General features: G+C 37.2%; 1 protein-coding gene across 4 annotated transcripts in view; it reads left to right on the forward strand.

Moving 5' to 3' along the window:
• Positions 1–18,556, forward strand: part of GPAM (glycerol-3-phosphate acyltransferase, mitochondrial) — a 43,797-nt gene that overhangs the window by 1,888 nt on the left and 23,353 nt on the right. For 3 of the 4 annotated variants that reach the window (XM_070752716.1, XM_070752718.1, XM_070752717.1), the window contains exons 2-8: positions 2,080–2,184; positions 5,812–5,934; positions 6,435–6,508; positions 11,453–11,566; positions 13,762–13,911; positions 14,389–14,485; positions 15,584–15,720. In XM_070752716.1, coding sequence (XP_070608817.1) covers positions 2,083–2,184; positions 5,812–5,934; positions 6,435–6,508; positions 11,453–11,566; positions 13,762–13,911; positions 14,389–14,485; positions 15,584–15,720 — 797 coding nt within the window. In that variant the 5' untranslated portion in view covers positions 2,080–2,082. Of the gene's footprint in view, positions 1–2,070; positions 2,185–5,811; positions 5,935–6,434; positions 6,509–11,452; positions 11,567–13,761; positions 13,912–14,388; positions 14,486–15,583; positions 15,721–18,556 lie in introns of those variants that run through there. The other variant, XM_070752715.1, reaches the window with a different exon arrangement.

The following is an 18,556-nucleotide window of genomic DNA, read 5'->3' on the forward strand; positions in this document are numbered from 1 at the left end:
CATCAGAGATTTGGTAGGTGTTAGTTATAATTTGTTCCAAAGATGACAAGGTAATACTTGCTGTAGAGGAAGTAAAGATAGTGTTCAGTTGAAAACTATGAGTTCTTTCTATTCTGGATGAAGTGTCTCATAAAAGTACAGATATACAACTCAGGATGGTTCTTTGATTTTCAGTTGTTGCTAGATTCCCAGGTGAAAGGGAACAGGTTTATGTGAAGCTATGATTCTCCTTAGCCAATTGGATTTGGCAGCATTTGTGGAGACTCTGGTCACACCCTTTCCTGACAATTTAAATTTACTCTATGTGGGACTACTTTTGAATATGTCCTGATGTAAATCTGACTGTTGAAATATCTTCATTAATTGTCAGTTGTTTCCTCAGCAAAATTTAAGGTGGTAATGATATTAGTCTTCATACTTAGTTTTCTACATACTGTTCAACATGATTATCTGAGTGACTTCTGCTAGAAACTTGTTTGAATGCTTTGATTTATAATAAATATGATCTGTTTTCTGTAGTCTGTATCAAAGATTCTCAAAGTTTCTCAGTTAATGGAGCCCTTATATTGTTGCATAATATTCTACTTCCAAATACTGTATTAAGTATTTCAAAATACCCTGTAAATTTGTTTTAAAAAGACAGCCTCATAGTTTGGGAACTGCAGGTTTCTATATTAAACAAAGAGGAGAGGACTTGCTTCCTCACCAGTTCCAATCTATGGAATACCAAGACTCCATCTCTTCATTTTTAGTCCAACATCTTAGTCACATTGACTTTCTTAGAAAGTCATGCTTAAACCTCTTTGAAGAGAAATGGGAATTCATCACATCTTTTAAAATACCTCTCATTCCTGAAGCTTTGAAATCCTTGGGTTTTTTGTATTTTGCAGTTGCTTTCAGTATACTGTATTCAATGTAATTAGAACGGCAAGGAATAACATCATTCTCTGCTGAAAACTGTCCCCCATAATTTCCTGATGAAATGTCTGACTGTATATTGGGAAAATACATGTTATTGAGCTTTCCCACTCTGAACAAATATATTTGTTTTATGTCTTTGTATTTTTTCATACAAAGATATGTAGATAAATATGTAGATATACATATTTATATATATAATTTAGAGGAGAGGCTCCTTAGTTTTTAACAATAGATATGTTAGCAAGATGAAAAACCCCTGTATTTTTTTTTCTATACTTGATTTGCTGACTGTATAGGGTACCATGTTTAACTAATTTTACTTGCCTAGATCCTTACAATCTAAAAACATTTCAACCATTACAATGATTTTTAAACATATTGCAGTTGTTAATTGTTTAAGGTCTTATAGTCTCTTACAGCTGCAACTGTATAATTAATCTGCCTTCTCTCTTTTTCCCACCCTTTCTACTGTTTATTCCAATTTAAATCTTACATCAGTTTAGCTACTCTATGCATCTTATAAGGAGAACTGCTCATGAAAGCTTTTGACTTTCAAAACATTTGGTAGTCAAAAAAGGTGCTACCATATTCCTTCTGATTATAGACTCACACAATGTGCTGAAATTATTTGGATGTGCAAAACACACAAAACTGCTAGCCAGACATTTTATCCTTCCTTGGTTTGAGGACATTGTCTCTCTGTTCCAGCTTTCAGAAGCCTGGTTGACTTGAACTGTGTTTGCCTAGAAGCTTATGCAACAGAAGTATATATTAGAAAAAAAACTGGTTTAAATTCCTCTCATTCTTATCTTATAATATTTAAGGATGCATTTACTTTCTCTGCACACATTTAATTTCATCTGACTATAACCAATTCTGGTAATTATAGCAACCTGTAGATAAGTTTCAAATATAATTACAAACTTTTCTGTACTCTAAATGGACAACTGAAAAAGATCAAGTTATAATTCTATATTTTATAGTTATATAGGTGTGACATACACTTTCTTAATTTGAAAATAAAGTCTATTGATGTGCCAAGGATGATTTAGAAAAACATTTAGGATAAGTGAATTAGATTAGTTACTAATACACTTAATTCTTTAATGCTGAAATTATTTTCTTCTTTTAGCTCATGAGTCTGAATTTATGTTGTAGATCATGGACGACACCGCTTTGTCACTTGGAACAATAGATGTTTCCTATTTGTCATCTTCAGCAGAATGCACTGTCACAAGATGTAAACATTCCAGTGAAGAATGGGTAAGCAAAATGCATGCTTGTTCAGTGCTCCTGGGTTTCTTAAGATAAAATGCTAGTGTTCTATTTAAAGGTGAAAAAGTAACAGAGGATTAAACTTTAAAACAGAGCTCTTCAAACTTGGCAACTTTAAGACTTGTAGACTTCAATTCTCAATTCTGAGAATTGAAGTCTACAAGTCTTAAAGTTGCCAAGTTTGGGAACCTCTTCTTTAAAAAATTAAGAATGTCCAGTACAGATAGTCTTTGCTTGCTGCCCACTTTCAGCGATTATTGAAAGTTGCCATGGTGCTGAATATTTGTGTATGTGTGACTGGTGCTCAAAATTCTGATCATTTCAGTACTCCGATAGTCGCATCATTGTGATTTCCAGTGCTTGACAAACAGTTCACATGATGGTTGCAGCATCCTGTGGTGACTTGACTGGTATTTCTGATTTTCCCAATTGGCTTCACTTAAGTAAAGTCAATGGGGAAACCGGCAGAGAAAGTCTAGTAAGTTCCTTTAGGCTCCCTACACTCTCAGTCTTCTGTATCATCATCTTTGCAGTCTACCTGCACTTGCACCTGACTTCACTATCCAGTCCTGCAACTTCCTGGGCCTGTGCACAACTTCTAGGCTTCACAAAGTAGTCCTTGGTCTTCCCCAACTTACAACTCTTCTAGGCTTCCCTCACTCCTGTGGGTTCCCTGGAGCACCCGTAGGCTTCTTACCTGGGACTTCTGCCACTTCCGCCTTAATAACCCTTATATCTTGAGGTTACAATGGCAACGAGTCTATGGAGAGGGGCGGCATACAAATCTAATAAATAAATAAATAAATAAATAAACTGAGGCAGTTGCAACTGCAATTGCTAAGCAATGCAGCCACATGATACTGTGTTTTATGACCATGCCTTTTAGCAACAGCAATTCCGTTCCCAATTACCCTTGTAAAGATTATCTGTAGTACATTTATTTGGATAGTTCTGTACGCATTTCTTGGGGCAGGATATAATTGATAAAAAATAATACAGTAACCTAGCACCACTTTCATTCAAAATACAGTGATCCCTCGATTTTCACGGGGGTTGCGTTCCCAGACTGCCCGCGAAAGTCGAATTTCCGCTAAGTAGAGATGCAGAAGTAAAAACACCATTTTTGGCTATGGACAGCCAAAAACTACCCCCGCACACCCTTTTCCAAGGCTGTGCAAGGAGCCGGGCTTGAAGTTGGGAGCGGGGAGCGATGAAAGTGCAGAGGCCGGCAAAGATTGTTTTGAATGTCGGCTGCCCCCAGCGCCTCTGGCCCCCTCGCCGCTACCCCCCGCCCGATCCGTCCCTCTCACCAGCTTTCTTGGGGCACGGGGCCTCCTGCAGCAGCGCTGGCGGCTACGGCTTCTCGTCCTCCTCATTCGGCCGCTAGCTGCTCTGAGCGCTTTGAGAATGCCCGCCCCGCCTCTCTCGCAGTCCCTTAGCTGAGAGCGCTTTCATCCCAGCTGTCAGCGAGGGGGCTGCAGGAGAGACGGGGCAGGCGCTCTCACAGAGAGAGAGCAACAGACAGAGCGAGATAGAAAGGAGAGAGGTAGAGAGAGAGTGAGAAAGAAAGAGAGAGAGCAAGAGGGGGGGAGAGTGGAAGGTAGAGAGAGAGAGAAATGATAGAAAAAAGGGGAGAAAAAAAGAGAAATGAGAAAATGATTGAAGCAGAGAATGACAGGAAAGAGAGAGAAAGAGAGAGAGAAGTGACTCTGGGTGATGACGTATGATGTCATTGGGTGGGAAAAACCGTGGTATAGAAAAAAACCCACGGAGTATTTTTTAATTAATATTTTTTTAAAAACCGTGGTATAGCCGTTTCGCGAAGTTTGAACCCACAAAAATCGAGGGATCACTGTATATCTATAGAAAAAGTTCAGATTCATAGTATGATATATAACATAGGGCAGTGATGGCGAACTTTTTTCCCCTCAGGTGCCAAAAGAGTGTGGGCATGTTCTATCATGCATGCGTGAATGTCCACACCCATAATTCAATGCCTGGGGAGGGCAATAACAGCTCCCCCCGCTCCCCTAAAAGCCCTCTGGAGGCCAGAAATGGCCTGTTTCCCAACTTCCAGTGGGCCTAGTAGGCTCGTGTTTTATTTTATTATTTATTTATTATTTATTAATTAATTTCTATGCCACCCTTCTCAAGGCGACTCAGGGCTTTTTGCCTTTTCCAGGCTCCAAAGGCTTCCTTGGCGCTGGGGAAGGGTAAAAATGTTCTTCCCTACCCCCCGGAGGGTCTCTGGAAGCCAAAAGCGCCCTCCCAGAGCGTTTGTGTGATCCAAAAATTTAGCTGACCAGTGCACACATGCACCTTGGAGCTGAGCTAGGGTAATGACTCATGTGCCAGCAGATATGGCTCCCCATGCCGCCTGTGGCACCCGTGCCATAGTTTCGCCAGCACTGGTATAGGATTACATTATTTCAGATTTATTCCTACAGAAGTTCCAGAAATGTACAGATAATCCTCACTTTATCACTATAATTATGCCCCGATTTATGGCCAAAAGTCATGGCAGTCTTTAAGTAGGTGACCCTTTTTGCAGTGGCCATTATGTGAATGCTGCTGTAATTAAAAGAATGTTGTTGTCCTCAGGCCAAAGTGGTTGCTAAATGAATCTATTTTACCACCCATTTTATTAATGGGTATTTTTACCAGAAAAATTCTAACAAAACCCCCCACCAAAAATCACAGTCACACAATCACAATATGCTGCAAATGGCCACAAATGCAACTGGTTGCCAAAGAGCCAATATGCAGTCATGTAACTGCAGGTGGGCACAGTTTGTAGAAGTCCATAATTGTGTCATAAGTACTTTTTTTTGGGGGGGGGAGGACTGTCATTTTGGAATCAAATATACAGATGTCATATAATTGAAATGAAGAAAATATTTTGACAGTATAATCGATCTAGATTCTTTTAGGCAAACATTTGTATAGATGTGGGCAGTGTTCCCTCTAATTTTTTTGGGGGGTGGGCGGAAAAGTATAGTGTCTGAGCGGCAGTCCCTTCGGGACTGGGCGGCACAGAAAAAATAAATAAGTAAGTAAGTAAGTAAGTAAACAAACAAACAAACAAACAAACAAAAACCCCACCCTGTTTTGCCTCAGAGAATTTCAAAATAAAATACTGTACTGTGTGTCTATAACAGTGAGCTCATAATAGGGCAACTCTATCAATATCAAAATGCCACTTAAATAGTTGAGCTAGTTTCAAACTAGATTTTGATTTTCTTTCTCTCTTCCTTACTCCCATTCTTTTTCTTTCTCTTTTCCTTCCTCTCTTTTTTCTATCTGTTTCTCTCTCTTCCTCTCTTCCTCTCTTCCTCTCTCTCTCTCTCCTTCCCTCTCACTCTTTCCCTCTGGGCTTCTGGGCAGGTTTGGAAAACTCTGAGTTGATGATGATTTTTAAGTGAGCGATTGCTCACTGCTCAGCTTAGAGGGAACTATGGATGTGGGTCTATAAATGTGTTTGATTACTTCCAATCACTGAATTTGGTTATTTGTTTAGGCAGAACAAATAAATCTATTGTTCTTAACTTTAGAATTCAGGGATATCAGTTTTTATGTGCTGTTTTTCATATTTTCTTTACTGTCAATATTTTCCAGGGAGAATGCAATTCTAGGCCTACTGTCTTCCGATCAGCCACTTTAAAATGGAAGGAGACACTTCTGGGCAGGAATAGGCCATTTGTGGGACGCTGCTGTAACGTATGCACACCTCAAAGCTGGGTGAATGGAATTATATTAGTAACAAAATTAAAAGTAATTTTTACATAATGGTAATTAAATACCCAGAAGGCAATTAAATTAAGAAGTCAGTAGCTATGTACTTACCTTGTATAGCTTACTTTCAGATTTTGCCGGGTGGAAGTAGAATAGTATTTGAGCCCTCTGTATCAATGAAATACCGTAAAGTAGGGCCCAGTGATTTGTTTAGGTAATGTTAGGATGGATAGATTTTTCTTTATAGTTTTATTGTTATTTTTCTGCGTGGACTTTCCAGAATTGCTGGTGTACAGATTTAACAAATATGTATATGTTTTGCAGATAGCTGAGGTTTAATGTGAGACTTTGGCAAGTCTAAATTTTGGCAAACTTCAAGCTATATATTATTTATATAGGGGTGGAAAGATTCTTCTCCTTTAGAAATAATATATAGGAAAATTCAATATTTATTGTGAACTGCTGTTTGTAATAAATTAATATATGCATATATATTTTCCTTTCAGGACAAGCTTTTCAATACTAGTATTCCTTCCTTGGGTCTGCGTAATGTTATCTATATTAATGAGACACATACACGGTAAATACTTTTTTTCCAATATAGTTAATAAAGGGATGTTGAACTTATCTGGAAAATGAGTAAAAAGGTTAAATATTAATGTTGGTTTTGCTGAACTGAACTTGCAGAGTAATCACATTTTGACTTTCAGTGCATACAAAAGAAATAAACATCTACATGATGTAGAAAAGGACTCGATTCAAGGCTTAATTACTTATCAACTCTGTTCTTAGAAAACTAGTGCTACTACTACGTAGTATTAATATGAATAATTAAACAAGGCTAGCTTTTAACCAAAAATCGAAGTCTGTATAGTGGCTGAGCTTGGAGGCCACCTTTTAAAAAAATGTATTACTTTTTTTGAAAACTAACTCTGCAATGTGAGAGTTGCAACAATTTGAATAAGTCAGTGGTTCTCAACCTTCCTAATGCCACGACCCTCTAATACAGTTCCTCATGTTGAACTCCATTCATAAAATAATAAAATTATTAGGAAACTCAGGGTTGGGTTCTTACCTTGCTGTCGGTTTGCTTCCTCCAGCCATACCTCATGGCCACACATACGCATTGCCAGAATTTTTCTTTTTAATTACAAAACAAAGAAAAAAACAAGATGGCGATGCATGCGCAGTGCCAGTAATCCGGCTTTTGCATATGCTCAGGAGTTTCCATGATACAGGGGTTTTTTTGCATTTGGGTGGAGCCACCTAGGAGCATTGTCTCAGTTCCTAAGAACATCGGAAATGTGTTTTCTGATGGTCTTAGGCAACCCCTAAGAGTTGTTTGACACCCAAAGGGTTCGTGACCTACAGGTTGAGAACTGCTGGTATACGTGCTCATGAAAACAAGTATTACTTTCAATAGGGAGAATGAAGCTACATAATAATATTTCTCCGTAAAACTTTGGTGGAATCACTTGGTGAGGAGAAGGGGAGCAAAGAGACATTCCAAGGATGGTGTTGATTTGAAGGGGGAAATATCTGAGATCAAATCTTTAAGACTTTATCAGTCATCTTCCCATAGGAAGAATATTCGGTCTGGCGAGATTCATTTAAATAGGTGTTTCATAATAAAAGAATTACCTTGGTCTAATAAAACATATTTATCTATCTATCTATCTATCTATCTATCTATCTATCTATCTATCTATCTATCTATCTATCTATCTATCTATGCATGAGGATCAAAATAAATGTGCATAATATGTAACATATTTCTTGGCAGAAGCCAGAATTTTTTATTGTCAGCTGTCTATATTAATTTTTAGATTTAAAAAAATGCAAAAGTTCAAGGGGAATTTCAAGTTTGTCGGGGATAGAAAGTCCTTTGGCACCTTTACATCTATTGCATTGGGAATTAATTTAAATGAACAAGAATTTACTTGTCAGCTGCACATTTGTAAAGCTAATTTCAAGTTTATTTTTTTAACAGAATTCATGCTGGAACCAGATATTTAAAAGCAGATATTTATAAACTTCAGATTGATAAAGGTTGGTTAGTGTACATATAGTTCTCAAATTATGACTATAATGGAGCCTGCCCATTATGATTGTAAATCATGATGGTCACTCACATGTCCAAGCCAATCTTACAATCATTAAGTGACTGCAGTCATTAAAGTAAGGGTTAGTTTTGCTAAAAACCAGAAGTAAAAATATCATAAAATGTGATGAGATGACAGTGGGATGTAACACTGTTGTGAATTAGCTAGATGTTCAGTACCCCACATGTGGTCACATGAATTCAAAATGGTGCGGTTGGTAGAACTTCAGAATCTTGTAATTACCTCTAGGGAGTTTTTTAAGTTTGAATAGTTGCTAAGTGACTGGTGTATATCTAGGACTACCTGTAATCCTTTGCAGCACATAAAAAAGAGATACTATTTTACACTAATTGAAATGTATGCATGTATTAAATTCAGACAAAAAAGGACAAATCATTCATATGTTCTATATGATATCTAGCTTAGATATGTTTTATTTAATCTATCTTAATGACAGTTCATCAAAATTTCTTCATTTCTTAACCAAAGAAAGTAAGCTTCATGTTGCATTCCATGCCCAGAACTCCCAATTTCCGCTTATAAATTTTGATTTCTGATTATAACTTGCAAAGACTATAATCTAATTTGTTCAGTGCAGCTTAATTCTGACCAGGCATGTGAGGGATTTCACAAGTTTTAAAAGTTTAATCATGTCACAATGCATTTCTGTTAAACTGTGTTACAAAATACATTTGTCATTTTAAAATACTAACAGCAATGCTGGAACATTTAAACACCTCCCCCATCCCATGAGTGAAGAATATTAGAATAGTAGAATGAATGCGGATGCTTGTTTTTAAATAGGTAAAGGTTTTTAGAATATTATTTAAACTAGATTTCTGTGTGTTTTTAGTAGTGATATTTTTAGTATATTTTAACATTAGATTTTTTTCATGTTAGTATTTGTTTATTGTGAGTTGCTCTGAGTCTCAGGAGAAGGGAGGGCATAGAAATCTGATAAATAAATAAACAAAGAAACAAACTCCAAAGAGCAATTATTTTATTCCCATTACTTCTTTTGGTGCTTTAATACCTCTAAGTTTAGAACTTTTAAAGTAAATAATATTTTAAACTTAAAATCAGACATAGACATGGATATACCTATACCATCTGTACCTAAGGAAGAGATCTTGTTAACTTTTGTTTTTCTAGTATTGTTCTTTACTGACATGGCTTGACTTATCTACTACTTTATACTATTGCATTAATTTATTTATTAGATTTGTATGCCTCCCCTCTCCGTAGACTCAGGCGGCTCACAGCAATAACACCACGATGTAAAAAAAATCTAATAATTTTAAAACACTAAAACCCCCATTATTAAAAGCAAACATACCCACAATCATACCATGTATAAACTGTATAGGCCTGGGGGAGATATCTCAATTCCCCCATGCCTGACGGCAGAGGTGGGTTTTAAGAAGTTTACGAAAGGCAAGGAGGGTGGGGGCAGTTCTAATCTCTGGGGGAAGCTGGTTCCAGAGGGTCGGGGCCGCCACAGAGAAGGCTCTTCCCCTGGGTCCGCCAAACGGCATTGTTTTGTTGATGGGACCTGGAGAAGGCCAACTTTGTGGGACCTGACCGGTCGCTGGGATTCGTGCGGCAGAAGGCGGTCCCGGAGATATTCTGGTCTGATGCCATGAAGGGCTTTGTAGGTCATAACCAACACTTTGAATTGTGACCAGAAACTGATCGGCAACCAATGCAGACTGCGGAGTGTTGGTGTAACATGGGCATACCTAGGGAAGCCCATGATTGCTCTCGCAGCTGCATTCTGCACGATCTGAAGTTTCCGAACACTTTTCAAAGGTAGCCCCATGTAAAGAGCATTACAGTAGTCGAACCTCGAGGTGATGAGGGCATGTGTGACTGTGAGCAGTGAGTCCTGGTCCAGATAGGGCCGCAACTGGTGCACTAGGCGAACCTGGGCAAACGTCCCCCTCGCCACAGCTGAAAGGTGGTTCTCTAATGTGAGCTGTGGATCGAGGAGGACGCCCAAGTTGCATACCCTCTCTGAGGGGGTCAATAATTCCCCCCCCCCCAGGGTTATGGACAGACAGATGGAATTGTCCCTGGGAGGCAGAACCCACAGCCATTCCGTATTATCCGGGTTGAGCTTGAATATGTTGACACCCATCCAGACCCCAACAGCCTCCAAGCACCGGCACATCACTTCCACTGCTTCATTGACTGGACATGGGGTGGAGATGTACATCTGGGTATCATCAGCATACTGATGATACCTCACCTCATGCCCCTGGATGATCTCACCCAGCGGTTTCATGTAGATGTTAAATAGCAGGGGGGAGAGGACCTTGTGGGGTGCCACAAGGGAATAACCTAGAAGTCGACCTCTGACCCCCCACTAACACCGACTGCGACCGACCGGAGAGGTAGGAGGAGAACCACTGAAGAACAGTGCCTCCCACTCCCAACCCCTTCAGCCGGCGCAGAAGGATACCATGGTCAATGGTATCGAAAGCCGCTGAGAGGTCAAGAAGCACCAGGACAGTGGATAAACCCCTGTCCTGGGCCCGCCAGAGATCATCCATCAACGCGACCAACGCGTGCTTTAGTTGGGCCTGAATCCTGACTGTTGAGGGCCTAGATAATCATTGCATTGTATACTGTTGTTTTCTTTATTCTTTATATGCCACTTAAAGTTGCCCCGATTAATAAAGGCGCAAATTGGCATTCCCGTCCCATTTTATCTCAGAATTGCTATTTCTTCTATAAGTTCATTGTTGACATTGTTGGTGTCTTCCACCTTCAAATGCTTATCCTAAATGATTTGCCAGCTTGATTAAAATTACATCATATGCATTTGAATTAATCAGCCAAAACATATTATATCAAGGTTAAGAGTTTAATCAATTTTATTCAGTAGACCTCTTAAACAATTGTTATTATTATCTGCCCATAGTACCAATAGTTTTGAATTTAGAGTTGCATAGAAACTCAAGTATTATTCTCTGTTTACATTTATTTTGGTTTCTTATGCTGTGAAAATCTTAGGCTAAATTTCATTTTGGTGAAAGATTTGTTCTGGGTAAGATGGCCATTTGAGGAAGAAAAGAAGAACTAAAATAAACAAAAACTCTTCATTTAGTATTTAGTATTCTACCTGTATGTGCAAGGCTGAATTAACAAGGAATTTATATCTTCTTTTGATTTAAACTAAATATATTTCAGCCAAGAATTTGCTTTATGTTCTGAATTTCTGCCTGTTTTTTCCCAGTCACTTCTGCCATGATACTATTAAATCAGAACCAAATCAACTCAAAGGGACTTCTACTAATTTTATTAGTAGGAATTATATGGTTTATATGATATGATATATGATCTAATACGATACGATATATGAAATTTTGGCAGCCATTTGAAGGATAACTTTCTTTTTAAATTCCTCCATAATGTTATAGGTACAGAGGTTGGCTTGCTCGGCGGTTTTGTTACACTCTTTTTGTGCAAGAGCGGGATGTTCATAAGAGCATGTTTGCTACTAATGTGATGGAAAATGTACTGAATAATAGCCGGTAAGATGTAGATCATAGCGGTTATTGTGATTGAAAAGTTCTTATTAAGGTTAATAATAAATGTTCAACTTATGGGAATCCTCAATTCTTTTTTCTTATACAGCAGAAACTTTGGATTTTAAAAGTAATTATTTTCAATTTCTTCCTATGTACGTGCACAAGCTATAACATCTTGAAATCCTGTTTCCAAAGAATCTTCATCATATACAGTGATACCTTGTCTTACAAACTTAATTGGTTCCGGGATGAGGTTCTTAAGGTGAAAAGTTTGTAAGACGAAACAATGATTCCCATAGGAATCAATGGAAAAGCGATTAATGTGTGCAAGCCCAAAATTCACCCCTTTTGCCAACCGAAGCGCCCGTTTTTGCGCTGCTGGGATTCCCCTGAGGTTCCCCTCCATGGGAAACCCCATCTACGGACTTCTGTGTTTTTGTGATGCTGCAGGGGAATCCCAGCATCGCAAAAATGGGCGCTTTGCTGGCAACGGAACTCCGGAGGTGGGGTTTCCCAGCGAGGGGAGCCTCAGTGAAATCACAGCATCGCAAAAACACAGAAGTCTGAAGGTGGGGTTTTCCAGCGAAGGGAGCATCACTGAAATCGCAGCATTGCAAAAACACTGAGATCCTCGAAACCCCACCTCCGGACTTCTGTGTTTTTGTGATGCTGTGATTTCACTGAGGCTCCCCTCGCTGAGAAACCCCACCTCCGGAGTTCTGTTGCCAGCAAAGCCCCCTTTTTTGCGCTGCTGGGATTCCCCTGCTGGGATTCCCCTGCAGCATCACAAAAAAACGGAAGTCTGGAGGCAGGGTTTCCCATGGAGGGGAGCCTCAGGGGAATCCTAGCAGTGCAAAAACAGGTGCCTCGCTGACATCAGAAGTCTGGAGGCGGGGCATCCCAAAGGCAGCGGTGGGTTTGTAAGGTGAAAATAGTTTGTAAGATGAGGCAAAAAAATCTTAAACCCCGGGTTTGTATCTTGAAAAGTTTGTATGATGAGGCGTTTGTAAGACGAGGTATCACTGTACTTGTTTCTGGCTGTCGGACATCAATTATGTAGAGGCATCTTCAGTAGCATGCAACTTCTGGGGGATGCAGCCACACTTTTGTCTAGCATTCTGCCGGTTATACTTCAAAAAGAAATAGATACAATTCAATGAAACAGGAATAAACCCTAAAATTCATTTTATTTACACGTACATGTAATTAAAATGAAGTACAGTTAATATTCCTCTTTTGTCATAAAATTAGTTTTTAATTTTCCCTTAAGTAATATTAAAAATCACAATTGTGTAATAACACACAGAAGTCTCTGCTTCCTTTACCAAAGGCTCTAAGGAAAATTGGGTTGTATAATTGTCATCTACAAATGTTCTGTAAAGACTGATACAGGTTCATGTATCAGCGGATGTAAATATATGCACAGTCTTGCACCTTATAATGTCGTCTAAATGATACATAAAGTCTTCAACTTATGACCACAATTGAGCCCAAAATTTCTGTTAAGTGGAACATTTGTTAAGTGAGTTTTGCCCCATTTTATGACCTTTCTTGCCACAGTTGTTAAGTGAATCAATGCAGTTGATAAATTACACGAATCTGGCTTCCCTGTTGCTTTTGCTTGTCCAAAGGTTGCAAAAGGGATCATGTGACCCTGGGGCACAGCAACAGTCATAAATATGAAAAAATTGCCAAACTTCTGAATTTTGATCTTAGAAACATAGAAGATTGACGGCAGAAAAAGACCTCATGGTCCATTTAGTCTGCCCTTATACTATTTCCTGTATTTTATCTTAGGGTGGATATATGTTTATCCCAGGGATGTTTAAATTCAGTTACAGTACCGTGGATTTACCAACCACGTCTGCTGGAAGTTTGTTCCAAGATGATCATAGAGATATTGCCAATGTCGTAACTGTGAAAAATGGTCATAAGTCACTTTTTTTGGTGATGTTATAACTTTAAACAACGACTAAATGAACTTTTGTAAATCGAGGACCACCTGTATTTTTATGTGAAAAAAATAATGAATATTCCAATTATAAAGTCCCGCAGTATATACTTAATTAGAATAATGATGAGGGTGATTTTTTTATATATATATCTGAGTTTTGAGTTTTTTAAATTGAAGATAAATGATCTGAAGTAGTTGAAATCTACAATAAATCTGCAATTCACTTTATATTTGTAACATTTAGAGTACAGAATGCTATTATACAGGAAGCTTCAGAATTATCAGCTGTAAATGGTCCTGATCATCTGGAATCTAGAAATATTAACAGAATCAAGAAGAAAGCTAGAAGAATCCTTCAAGAAATGGTAGCAAATGTCTCTCCTTCTCTGATTAGGTAATAAAGATTCGTTTGTGAGTTCTACATATATTCTACTGTGTATAGCCACAGAGATATTTGTTATTTCTTACCTCATATTGTTCTTCCATTGTCATTGTTGCAAAATGAATAAAACTCATTCTCTGCCCTTGAATAATTCCTTCATATATTAATGTATCAGAAATAATTTTTCAATAGGACAAGATAGCATGTTCTCAATAAGTGTCATTTTATCAGCTCAACATTACACTCTGTTCAGAATTATGTGGAATTAAAATTTCTTTGTATGCCATATTTTCTACAGCTGATAGTAGTCTATCAACTATTTGTTTAAACTGTATCTTAAAATTTTCAGTCAATTAATACACTTTGGGTCCATCATGAATGATGCGGTTGTTTCTGTTTTGAACATGAACTGCAACTAGTATATTTGTATCTATCTATTGTTTGTTCAAGACTGATTATATGGTGGTTTAACTTATATTTTTCTTTCAGGTTGACAGGTTGGGTTTTATTGAAATTATTTAACAGCTTTTTTTGGAATATCCAGATTCATAAAGGGCAACTTGAAATGGTGAAAGCAGCAACTCAGGTAATAAAAATAGTTCAGGTAATATATGCAGTGGTAGCATTTTTATTTTTATACCAAATTTAAATATTTAGTTATTTTCAGATTCAATCTTTGAAATATTCAGGAAAAAATTATCTTCGTTTTTCTTTCCCGAAAAGACACCTTTGATAAAAGGATAACATTCATATATATCCAGCAGAATCTGTTTTACAGCATTGGTCTTAAACTCCATCATATAATCACTTCAGTTGAATGGCTTGTTTAATAAATACAAATAATGATTTAAATGTTGTTGTCAAAAGGTTTTTTTTGTGTAGTAAATTGTGTTAGTGTATTCTATGTCTTCTTCACCTAGGCCATAGTAGCAAGTGCAATGTTTTTAAGGAGAAATCTAAAAGCTAGGTTTTTTAATTTTTTTAAAAATTACCAATATCATGTTGGTTTCTGAAGACTTGAAGTTATTATTGGGGCTGAATCTGAGTAGAATCATTATTGGACCAGATATGTTGTAGTAAATTGTCAATTAATGATGTATGCTGGGAGTAACATGTATTTGAAATTACAGTAATTGGGCACTATTTACTGGTAGTTTACTATCAAGTAGTTATCAATGGTTTGTCAATATATTTTTGCCATTAATTTCCAGATGATTCAGTTCTAAAAGTATTGAGCAAAGTATTGTTTGAAGTTTATATAGAATAGAATAGAATAGAATTTTTTATTGGCCAAGTGTGATTGGACACACAAGGAATTTGTCTTGGTGCATATGCTCTCAGCGTACATAAAATAAAATATACATTTGTCAAGAATCATATGGTACAACACTTAATGATTGTCATAGGGGTCAAATAAGCAATGAAGCAATCAAAATACAAACTACAATATATGTTTCAAGTCCACCTTACATTACCCATAGTGTCATACAAATAAAGCAGTTATATTTAATTGCTGAAAATCGGTTGCCTTTGAAATATATATCCTTTAATTTCCCTCATCTTTCCTCTTCAATTGGCAATGCAAATATTATGAAGAGAAAAAGAAAAACATAATGGCAGTGTAGTGGTATAATATGTCCAAATTATGTTTTGATATTGAACTCTTTTTTTCTTCTTCATACAGCTACATTTGCCTCTTGTCTTCTTACCGGTTCACAAATCTCACATTGACTACCTACTTCTCACATTCATTCTTTTCTGCCACAATATCAAGGCACCCTATATTGCAGCTGGAAATAATTTGAATATTCCTATTTTCAGGTAAAACAGTATTACTTCTTTTACAATGTTTTTTTTAAAATAAAGTTTATTAAATATCAAATGGTAAAGTGGGGAAGAGGGAGGGGGGTACTTAAAGTCAAGAGGATATGAGAAAATAGTGCATAATGATACTATATGTCTTGACTGTATGTCTTGAGCTGTACAAAAGGTTGTCTTTGCCATTGAAATAAGTATCTTGTTGTTCAATTTACATTTCATAACATATGCATTAATGTATATATACATACTGGCTGGTAATAGGTAAGTAAAATTGATTTATAGAGAGGAAAGGAAACACGAAGGAATTTAAAGGTAGGAGGAGTAATTGAAGGAAGGGGAAATATAAATAGAAAAGGGTTGGGTAAGTGGGGGATGGGAAGGGGGTATCTGCGTGATCGCAGACGTTTTCAGGAGATAGGACAAAGTAAAGTAATAGAATAGTGGGTGTATATGTAGAATGTAAAAAATATATAGATATAGATATATATACTGTAAAAGGATATAGAAGTTTAGTGTAAGGTTGAATGAGTAGTTATATTAGATTGTTATGGTATCAATAATTATTTCCAATAGGTTTAAAGACGAATAAAGAGAAATATGTTACCAGAATCATTTTCGAATAAGGGTTTAATGTAGTCGGAATTGGAATTATTTTATCAGTAGATATTGTTTTCACTTAAAACGGTCAAAGATGAGATGTGTTTATTACTGTTAGGAAATGAAGGATAGATATTTTTTTTGCTGTAGTCCATTTATACCAATTGTCCCATATTTTATAATAATCTGACTCCTTTTTGTTTTGAATCTCCATTGTAATTTTGGACATCTCCGCACATTCCATAATTCTTTTACAATGTTAATGTCAGCCATTTTGTTCTCTTACATGACCAAAGTGAACTAAAATAAAGAAGCTACCTAAATGTGTACCATGCATTGACTGGATAAGTGCATTGTTGTGTGACATTATTTATAGTCAATAACAATTTGTGTTAATTTGGTAAATAAACGAAACTAAGGTTTCAATTGTAGTGGTCTTATTCTGAAGTTCTGATATATTGCTAGTCTGTGACCATAATAAAATTTATTGTCTTGTCTGAAGTTCTGATATCATTTTAACATATCAAAAATTCAGAACTTTAACATTGTCCATATTCACATGACAAGGCACATGAGTCCTTGGAAAAGGGTGGCATATAAATCTGATAGATAAATAGATGGATGGATGGATGGATGAATAAATACCTGTGTCAGAAAGGAATAAGAGTTTATTTTTACAAATCGTGCCAAATAGAATTAAAAAAATTATAAAGTGTGTGAAGTTTTGCAACAGAACTATAGTGATTTTTTAAAAAATCTGTAATTCTGTAATTCAGTACTGTCAATCTGTAAAACTCAAAATTTGTACCAAATTATATATTTAGACAAAATATAAATATGTGTGTGTTCATACATACATACACATATACATATACACCGTGTTTACCTTAAAATAAGACCGTGTCTTACATTTTTTGAACCCTGAAATAAGCGCTTGGTCTTGTGCCTATCCACAAGAAGGGCAGTAGAGAAGAAGCTGGTAACTACAGGCCAGTTAGCTTGACATCAGTTATAGTTAAAATGATGGAGACTCTACTCAAAAAGAGGATAAATCAGTACCTAAAAAACAATAACTTATTGGACCCAAATCAGCATGGCTTTACTGAAGGCAAATCATGTCAGACTAATCTTATTGATTTCTTTGACTATGTCACAAAGGTGTTGGATCAAGGTGGTGCCGTGGATATTGCCTAGCTGGACTTCAGCAAAGCCTTTGATACAGTTCCACATAAAGAGCTGATAGATAAACTATTGAAGATTGGACTTAATCCCTGGATAGTTCAGTGGATTTCAAGCTGGCTGAAGTATAGACATCAGAGAGTTATTGTTAATGGCGAGTATTCTGAGCAGAGACAGGTTACAAGCGGTGTGCCACAAGGGTCTGTTCTGGGTCCTATTTTTTTTAATATGTTTGTGAGTGACATAGGGGAAGGTTTGGTAGGGAAGGTTTGCCTATTTGCCGATGACTCTAAAGTGTACATTAGGGTTGATATTCCTGGAGGGGTCTGTAATATGGTAAATGATTTAGCTTTACTAGATAAATGGTCAAAGCAATGGAAACTGCAGTTTAATGTTTCCAAATGTAAAATAATGCACTTGGGGGAAAGGAATCCTCAATCTGAGTATTGCATTGGCAGTTCTGTGTTAGCAAAAACTTCAGAAGAGAAGGATTTAGGGGTAGTGATTTCTGACAGTCTCAAAATGGGTGAGCAGTGTGGTCAGGCAGTAGGAAAAGCAAGTAGGATGCTTGGCTGCATAGCTAGAGGTATAACAAGCAGGAAGAGGGAGATTGTGATCCCCTTATATAGAGCGCTGGTGAGACCACATTTGGAATACTGTGTTCAGTTCTGGAGACCTCACCTACAAAAAGATATTGACAAAATTGAACGGGTCCAAAGACGGGCTACAAGAATGGTGGAAGGTCTTAAGCATGAAACGTATCAGGAAAGACTTAATGAACTCAATCTGTATAGTCTGGAGGACAGAAGGAAAAGGGGGGACATGATCGAAACATTTAAATATGTTAAAGGGTTAAATAAGGTCCAGGAGGGAAGTGTTTTTAATAGGAAAGTGAACACAAGAACAAGGGGACACAATCTGAAGTTATTTGGGGGAAAGATCAAAAGCAACGTGAGGAAATATTATTTCACTGAAAGAGTAGTAGATCCTTGGAACAAACTTCCAGTAGACGTGGTTGGTAAATCCACAGTAACTGATGGGGCTCCGCTTGCCATGTTAC

The sequence above is a fragment of the Erythrolamprus reginae genome, chromosome 5 (assembly GCF_031021105.1).
Source record: "Erythrolamprus reginae isolate rEryReg1 chromosome 5, rEryReg1.hap1, whole genome shotgun sequence".
Taxonomy (NCBI): domain Eukaryota; kingdom Metazoa; phylum Chordata; class Lepidosauria; order Squamata; family Dipsadidae; genus Erythrolamprus; species Erythrolamprus reginae.